This window comes from Miscanthus floridulus, chromosome 17 (genome assembly GCF_019320115.1).
Source record: "Miscanthus floridulus cultivar M001 chromosome 17, ASM1932011v1, whole genome shotgun sequence".
Taxonomy (NCBI): domain Eukaryota; kingdom Viridiplantae; phylum Streptophyta; class Magnoliopsida; order Poales; family Poaceae; genus Miscanthus; species Miscanthus floridulus.
Genome location: NC_089596.1, coordinates 94,563,636 through 94,572,917, shown reverse-complemented (window position 1 = coordinate 94,572,917; position 9,282 = coordinate 94,563,636). Strand labels below are relative to the sequence as shown.

Genomic DNA, 9,282 nt, shown 5'->3' with positions numbered 1-9,282 from the left:
TACATAAATTTCTGTTATGCAAATAAAAAGTAGTGCATGTAGATCTAAATAATCAAGATTATTTTTCTTTTTCTATCACAACTATGCAGTTGATTACTAATATGTCATGTACAATCATGAAAGATTATTGAATGTCATGTCAAGGATCAAGTATCAGCACTGCCACCTTGTCGAGGAGGAAGGTGGCGCACGCGACCGCTCTCCTAGGACGCCGGCAGCCGGGGGCGGAGCTCGCGGTACACGGCGATGGCGGGGAAGCTCGGGGCGGCGGGGACCTCGGGGACGGCGGCCGGCTGCTCGGGGGCAGAGCTCGGGGACGGCGGCTGGCTGCTCAGGGGCGGAGCTCGGGGACGGCGGCCGGCTGCTCGGGGGCGGAGCTCGGGGCGCGGGGTCAGCGAGGCGGGGCTAGAGGTGGGAGGACGGGGCGGCGGAGGGCGGGCCGCGCGACGGCGGCGGCGGCGCGCGCGGAGGAGCTCGGGCGGGCGTGGAGGAGCTCGGGCGGCCGGAGCGGCGGCGGCGCGGAGGAGCTCGGGCGACGGCAGCGGCGCAGGGAGCTTGGGGAGAGGTGGGCGCGGGCGGGTGTGAGGAGATAGGGTTTTGGTTTGGGCCGGTGGGCCTTTTTTCATTAAGGGCCTTTGCCGAGTGCTCCTGACCCGGCACTCGGCAAAGGTGTATTTTTATTTTTTTAATAAAATCCTTTGCCGAGTGCCACGTGGGCCGGCACTCGGCAAAGTCCTCTTTGCCGAGTACCAACCCTAGCACTCGGCAAAGTGTAATTTTTTTTTATTTTTCTTCCCAATTTTTTTGTGGGGCCTTAATACAGTAACTACATCTCAACTTCAAATTTTGGGACAATTTTGACTTTTTGTGCTATATTTCTTCAATTATTTTTGTTTCGTTGAATTTTTCCGACAACTCCAAATTTGAACTGCAGGTACATGAAATAATGGAATTTGGTCATTCCAAAAATGGTAGTAATGATGTTCGGCGTATGTTGAGGCCGTATCCAGGACCTCGCATGAAGTTACGACCATGTTAGTGTCGTAACATGACGAGTTACCTGCGGGAAAAGTGTTTTTAAATTATATAAAATCCAAACGAAGTCCGAAAATGATGAAACTTGTCAAGGTGTGTTGTCATTGCATGTGGAGGCTATGGTAAAAAATTGAGAAAGTGTCGAGCAAGTTGTGACGTCGGATGCCTAAAACCCACACATCTCAACTTGCTTGACACTTTCTCAATTTTTTACCATAGCCTCCACATGCGATGACAACACACCTCGACAAGTTTCGTCATTTTCGGGCTTCGTTTGAATTTTATATAATTTAAAAACACTTTTCCCGTAGGTAACTCGTCATGTTACGACACTAACATGGTCATAACTTCATGCGAGGTCCTGGATACGGCCTCAACATACGCCGAACATCATTACTACCATTTTTGGAATGACCAAATTCCATTATTTCATGTACCTGCAGTTCAAATTTGGAGTTGTCGAAAAAATTCAACGAAACAAAAATAATTGAAGAAATATAGCACAAAAAGTTAAAATTGTCCCAAAATTTGAAGTTGAGATGTAGTTACTGTATTAAGGCCCCACAAAAAAATTGGGAAGAAAAATCAAAAAAAAATTACACTTTGCCGAGTGCTAGGGTTGGCACTCGGCAAAGAGGACTTTGCCGAGTGTCGGCCCACCTGGCACTCGGCAAAGAGGCCTTTGCCGAGTGCCGGCCCACGTGGCACTCGGCAAAGGCTGTCGCCCTGGCCGACCCTAATCCTGCCACGTGGCAGGCCTTTGCCGAGTGCTTGGCACTCGGCAAAGGTGGCTCCTTTGCCGAGTGCCTAACGGCAGGGCACTCGGCAAAGGGGACGACCACGGATGCCGTTTGTCCAGGCCCCCCTTTGCCGAGTGCCCCTCTTTGCCGAGTGCCAGGCACTCGGCAAAGATCCCCTTTGCCGAGTGCTTCTCTTTGCCGAGAGCCAGACACTCGGCAAAGAGCCTCTTTGCCGAGTGCCCGTGGTTTACCACTCGGCAAATCTTACGGCACTCGGCAAAGTAACTGTTTCCCGTAGTGATAGTCATATACTATGTGATAGTATCTGTATGTGATTTTCGGATGCCCATCCATCCATCATTGCCGTGCAGGTAGGAGGATATAGCTGTATGAAGCGAACAAGTCATGGAGATAGATAGCTACGTGCAGGGGAAATTCAAAATTCAGTCAGCGCTGGGGAACACCATGGCCGGATTTCTCGTTCCACCAACGGAAGACAGTTGGTGCACAACCAGAAAAAATGGCAATGGGTTTACAGGTATGTATCATCTGTCATCACCAATACCTGTATTTGTTAGGACTTAGGATGATGAGTTTTACGGGCCAAAACTCATACTAGGAAATTAAACAACATACAGCCAACATTTCACCTGTTCAGTGTTCACATCTGACAACATAATGATAGGAATTCAGAACTTGTAAGAGACGTCACATGAAATAGCTTTATTTACATCAACTAGTCCAATAAACCACGCTCTGGCATAGGCTTCAATTTTAGGAGGCATTAAGTATTATTAGAAGTTTTTGCTTAGTGCCTCCGTGCCTTAATTGTTCCTTGGCCGGGCCGGGCCACGCCGGCCGTTTGGCCATCTAAGGGTTGGCGGCCGTTTCACGTGTTGCCAGCTTGCCACCCGCGGACGTGCCGCGGCGCCCTTGGTTTCGGTGGTAGTCGGCAGCGGAGCGGCCAGCACGCAATAAGCCAAGCGGTCGCGTTCCGCTGTTCTCGCCTCGAGGCCTCTCCGCCTGGTCGCTCGCTACACGTTGCTCACCTGGCACCTGCAGCCTGCGCCCTGCGGACACCGCCACCGGGCCGCGGCTTGCGAAGAGTAGCGGAGGGGCGCGCGCGCGGCGTCGGCGTTCGTGTGAGTCACACGGTGTGACTCTGCTTCTGATTTCTGAGTACGGAGCACCTGAGGACACGTGACGATGTGCACGGCCGCGTGCGCTGGCCCCGCCCGGCGTTCGCGGTGGGACCAGCCGAAGCGCCCTGCCGCAGCCGCACTGCCCACTGCCCAGGCGAGTAACCCATGAGCTACGCACGCGACCAGCGCAGCAGGTATAGCTACAGCAGCAGGGCGAGAGAGTTGCAGGCAGGCGGGCAGCCAGGGTTTCCTTGGCGTCGCGGCAGCTTTCCCGTGCCGCGCGTCCGTGACTGACGGTCTGACGCTGACGCCTTTAACCGTCCCGTGCCTGCGTTGCGTGGCTGCGCATCCAATACCGCAATACGTACACCGTACCAGGCGACGGCGTGCGTGTTCACTGAACCCAGAGCGCTGCGTACGTGTAAACCTACGTGATGTGCCTCTGAATCACTGAATCCTTCGATCGGTTACTTACTTCAGTCCAGTCTTCAGTGGCGCCACGACAGCAACGCCAGGAAGGTCACACGCCGTACCTGGAAGGCTGAAATGCTCTCTAGAGTTTCATCAGCTCATAGCATCATCAACCGTTCGTGATTCCAGCGGGGAATCAGTTCCCACGGTTTTCATGGGGAAAGAGATCGGAGCAGAAAATAAAGTTTTCCTATCGAAAAATTTGAGAAAAGAAGAAAAACTGGCGCATGTTTCGGTTCTTAAATCTTCTCAGGAAGAGACTAAAAGCCCACGTAAAGATATGCTAATTGTTCGTACGACTGGCCGCTGATTTCGGCCCACCAGCAAAAGGCCTGCTAGTGAATTAGGAGTATCTTGGTGGTTTTATGATTTTGTATCTCCGCGCCGGCAGAGCACGCCATTTTCTAATAGCGGTTTTTTCTTTTCTTTTGTTTCCGTGGAGTGGTAGCATCATTGTAGGTGGGAGGAACAGAAGATATCTCATGACCACTCGAAATAAAGTGAAGAAAGTGAGTGTAAAGAGGCATATATTTGATACCAGATATATCTCGTGAGCCTTCTCTAGCCCTACACTTTTATTATGAATTGTACGTCTAGACAAGAACCGGTTGTATGTATGCATGTTACATGTTGATGCTTATTTATGACATAGGTACCTATAAGATTTACACCTTATCACAAGTATACATATCCTATGTACAATAAATGCATTAGACAATCTTTAGACTGTCATGCCCGTACTTTAAACGAAAGGTTTTTACAAACTACATTGTCTCTTATCCTGTAGAATCTAAAGCCAGCCCACTTTTGTCTAGACCATGGACTCCACAAAATCTTGACCACCTTTGTGATGTCTCTTTATAACTACTAGGTGTCTAGGACAACTACTTTTAGGACTACCGAGATTCAACACAATCTTGGCTGTTGTTGTCACACTCTTATAGTACTAGGAGTTTAATTCACCCACTTATGGGACTACCTCACTACCATGATACCATGGGCGCTATGTGAGAAGGTTTGCAAACTTTATTAGATGTGGTTTTGCTTTTCACATGTACCTGGGTTATGTTCACCCTCTTTCCAGTTTCTTGGCTTGCGCATAAGTCTAGATCAATGGTTAATGAACATGATATTAGAGCATCTCCAAGAGATTAGCCAAAAAGAGTAGCCAAATTTACTGTTTTAGCTACTCTCTAAAATAGATTTGACAAAAAAAATGCTAGAGTACTCCAACAGACTCTGTAAAATCAAGAGACTGGATGGCTAGTGAGGTAGGCTATCCAAAAATAGAGAGCGAATGAAGTGGGATGGAGAGCTTCTAAATTTATAGAGTCATTTACATAGTCTATTGGCGACGTTTTTCCTTTAATAATAACTAAATTTACCTTTATAAAACGATTTGGCTAATCTCTTGGAGATGCTCTTAGATAATGAGTATGGATCTAAACAAATGTTTGAAGGCATATCTGAATATTTTTTAGATAGACGCACACACATAATCACCAGAAGTTGTATTACAATAATATCTGCATTTTAAGTACAATTTTTTACTCCTACTAAAAGATTTAAGCCACCGTAGCCATAAATAGTCTGTCTAATGGAAATGACACATTCCTTTACAAGTAGTCATCTGAATCCTAAATTTAAACCATGGTAGTGTTTCGGTTTTGCCCATCTTGACTTCTAGGAGAGTTTGGCTTTTGTACATATCTTTATCTTCTTGCAGCTAAAACAGAGCACCCAAACTAAGGTGGTGCTTACGTTACCACAAGCTCCAGCGTGAGACAATCCTAGAATCGTATTGTGACAACCACTGGCACACCTTAGCACCCAACGCTGCAACTGCTCTTATAATGTTACAAAATGGAAGTGTTATATTGAAAATTTGAGTGCATAAATTTATATTAGCAAGGTTATGGCGTTATAGATGTAAAATCTAGCAGTTGGGTGGGGACGGGATTTCAAGTGATGGAATGACCTATTGTGATATGAGTATATGTATACTACTACAAATTTCATTTTCTTAGCATGTTTTTCACCGTAAGTTTGACCAGAACCAACGGTGATATCATTTCACTGCCAGTTCAAAATCTGGTGGAGCGCAGTGACAAGAAAAACTAGTGATGACAATCGTTTTCACCACCGGGTCATCAGATGATCCAGGAGTGATAACCGTGGTGGTTACCACCGCCGGATCACACGGTGAGCCCGTGGTGGAAACAATTTTCACCTGCTAACAAACCGGCGATGAAAGTTGCTCTGACTACCTGCTCGTCGGACGATCCGGCTGTGGAAACCGTGGTAGGGATGCAAGTGCAGAAAAACTAATTAGATCATCCATGTAAAAGTTGTTGCTAGAACAATAATAATCTCGTCTGCACTGTACACAAACTAAGAAACTAGAGTATTTGGTTGGTGTTTCTGCAATCGTGCATGTAAGCCCAGTTAGTTTCCATGTTCCACGTGTTTTTCTCATTTTGCATGCCTTGCCATGTGATTCCGAAGGATGGGATGTTGTTCGTGCCGGTACATGTATCATACATGTATATGCTTTCCCTATATATTGCTCTTTGCATAAAACGTCAAGTATTACATGCACCACAAAGCGGCAAAGAATCATTGCTCTGCTACTGTTGTATAGCGTACAATTGCAGGACCTCCATGCATGCGACCTCCATGCCACATTGCCACTTGGGACACTGATATGATATGATGATTCTGATCACACTCTCTTCTCCGGTCGATCCTATGCTAGTGGTGGTTTCTTGGCGTCTGGCTCTTGGTGTCATCGTACGCCAGCGGCCAGTCATCATCCGAGGCGAAAGCTTCGTCTCGGCGAGGCACGCGGCACGCACAGTAGGGCAGATGAACGAGGACGACCGACGGAGTGGTCTGAAAAGGAAAAGTAAAGAGATGAACAGGGAAAAGGCACTCACCGTCCTGCAGGAGATGATGTTAGGCCCTGGAGCTCTGTCATGGCAAGGCCCCTTGCCGGCGATGCGCATCCCGTGAGCCGATCACAGGCGCGCGATTTCGACAACCCGCTGCTCGATCCATGCATGCATCCGATCCACACCCATCCTCGTCCAGGCTGCTCCAACTGGACGTATGCAAATGGGCAATGGCAGAGCTCTGATGATGACGATCGAAGCTGCAGGTTGCAAGTGTGTACATACGTCAGTGTTCATGTGCAACGACAGATATAATCACTCCCCTCTCCTCAGGTAGATAGGTTTCGGGGAAGCCTACTGATGGATCGATCGCAAATAAAGATCTACATCGTGGCGTTAGATCTGTAGATCAAAGCGAACAGGATATTTTGATCCCGTGGGGGAAGAGACGCACTTTTGGGGTAACAATCTCCTGGCCCTAGTTGCTCGAGCGTCAGGTGGTTCGTCCTCCCCCTTTTCCGCCGCACGCGCACACAGGATTTGCAGGAGAGAGGTGAGCCGATTTTCCTGTGATACTACTCTGATACTGTGGGCGGGACCAACCCTGCCGCCGGCGCCGCGCCTATAAATAGGCCCCCGGGGGGCGTCGCCACCCATAGCCGCCCAGCCCGTGCGCACGACAGTACACAAGTAGGTGTGGGTGATAGCCTGGCTACCCGTGCGCAGAAGTGACTGACTGATTGGTCAGGCTAACTACCTGCTTCTTCTTGCGGTTAGCTAGCACACACGACAGTGTTAACAGTCGGTTGAAAGAAGCTTCGACGACAGAGAGGCCGTTCCGTCGTTGCTCAACAATGCCGTGGCGTCTAGCTAGCAGACAGACGGAGTTCGCCCCCACGGTAATGATCGCCACCCTTCATCTGCTAGCTAGCAGCTCAGCTGCCTGATCGATCGAGATCGACCGACCTTTACACGGCCGGACTGCTAGCTTCATGTATGCATGCATGCATGCATGATCGTATCACCACCGCACCAAGCAACTAATAAACAAGCGTTTTATCGTACTGACCTGGACGAGGTTTTTCCTTTATTGCAGCGTTGGGGCTCGTCGGAGGGCGGGGACCCGGCGGTGGACGGCGTCGTCGGCGTGGAGGCGCGGAGCGTGCGGTGCGAGTGCTGCGGGATGGCGGAGGAGTGCACGCCCACGTACATCGGGCGCGTCCGGGAGCGGTTCCAGGGGAAGTGGGTGTGCGGGCTGTGCGCCGAGGCCGTCAAGGAGCGGCAGGCACGTGAGCCGTCGCTCACCGTGGGCGGCGCCGTGGCGGCGCACGCCGCCATGTGCGAGCGCTTCAACTCCACCGTCCGCCTCAACCCCAAGCTGTCCCTCGCCAGCTCCATGCGCGACATCGCGCGCAAGAGCAGCATGCGCCGGAGCTGTAGGAACAGCGGCGACGGCGTCGGCGTCGGCGTCGGCGCCACCGCCACGCCGCCGTCCGCCTGCGGCTGCGACAAGCTCAGCCGCGCTAACAGCTGCGCGCTCCCCTACGTCTGACACCGGAGACCACGAGCGCGTTGTTCGCTCGACCTCGACAGCGGTATGCTGCGTGCGCTGCTCCCCTAGGGGCCTTTATTTATACATGCATGGCGCATGCATATATATAGCCGGACGTAGTATACATATAAGTGTTGTATATACATACGTGCAGTAGTACGACTATCACGCAGCCTGCATGCTGCCAGCAGCAGGCATCTATCATATATTCAGGTCAGCTACTAGTAGGTAGCATGCACATATCCATGCATGCATGCTACCAGAAGGATGCAGCATCATAAGAGATCAGATATTCAGGTGGTTGTTAGCTAGTACGTATACTTAGCTATAGTTGTACTGTACGTAGTAGGTAGCATGCATACATCCATCCATATTGTATTGTACGATCCATGTGCTGGTTGTAATAATAAGTATGTCCATGTTCGTTTCTCTTATAATCTGTACTTTCCAGTTTGTTTTTTAGTCAGAACAATGTCTTTCTCTCACAACAAATTAGTCAGGACCTCTCTATATATATATGGGCCATGATCAATTTCCGTGTCTGATTCTGACTGTCTGTGTCTTTCAGCGCAGACCCATTTCTTTCTTTCGGGGGAGGTTGTATGTTTAGGCCGAGTTGGGCTCGAAAGGGTAACTGGGTCGGGCTCGTATTGGGACAAGAAAGTGAAGAGGAGGCTGTACTGTGGTGGGCCAAAACACGGTAATGAGACGGTCCGGTCTAGTAATTTGTTCTTTTTTTTTAGTCGGAACTACAACACATGCAAACATTAACCGTCGAGGTCGAGGAGATTACATGGAAGTTGCATAAGCAGCAGAGTTACATTATGTCCCCTAAAAAAAAAAAACAGAGTTACATTATGACCAGGATCGGAGTAACTTGCTATTAGTACATGGACGAACTGAGCTCAACTCAAAAATGTTTTTTGCTCACAGCTTATGGCCGGTATGCCCCCACCCGGCACGCCCTCAACTAAGGCCTGTGTTGGAGTGTGAGGGCACATGTCCTGTAATTGTTGCTAATGATTTGTTAGCCAATGAGTAATGAGAAAACCCAGGTTCAAAAAAAAGTAGTTTAGGGTAAGCGCAATAGCAGAACTCAAGCACTTTCTTTCAGGGGGGGGGGGGGGGGGGGGGGGGGGGGCAATGGCACATCATTGGAGTCTAGAGGGGAACATGACTTCAAGCAAAGAAAGAACCGGTGAAAGTGATATAAAGTTCGAGCTCACGTTTAAACGATCCTCAAAATAAGGTTGAGCAAACAGTAGTTTTGTTTGAACAGTCGCATGTGGGGCTACGCAAACCAGTTTGACAGTAACCCAGGTGAGCCAGAGGAAGTCATGTTTTGGTGGCTTCGGCTTTACCATTTTTTTACTTGGTTTTGGCTTTAGAATTCTTTCTCGTGTGTGCACGTTTGACATGGCTTTAGATTAAGTTGGGCCCTGTTTAGTTCC

The 9,282-nt window shown here is 49.3% G+C and overlaps 2 protein-coding genes across 2 annotated transcripts; one reads left to right on the top strand and one right to left on the bottom strand.

The window, feature by feature from the left end:
- Positions 1-203: 203 nt before the first annotated feature.
- Positions 204-626, bottom strand: LOC136516012 (uncharacterized). Its single transcript, XM_066509434.1, has one exon. It carries the CDS (start codon positions 624-626, stop codon positions 204-206), a length of 423 nt encoding a protein of 140 aa, XP_066365531.1.
- Positions 627-6,962: 6,336 nt separating this feature from the next.
- On the top strand, positions 6,963-8,243 carry LOC136514842 (uncharacterized). The gene is made up of 2 exons (XM_066508546.1): positions 6,963-7,178; positions 7,376-8,243. Exons 1-2 carry the CDS (start codon positions 7,134-7,136, stop codon positions 7,829-7,831), a joined length of 501 nt encoding a protein of 166 aa, XP_066364643.1. The 5' UTR covers positions 6,963-7,133; the 3' UTR covers positions 7,832-8,243.
- The last annotated feature ends 1,039 nt before the right edge of the window (positions 8,244-9,282 follow it).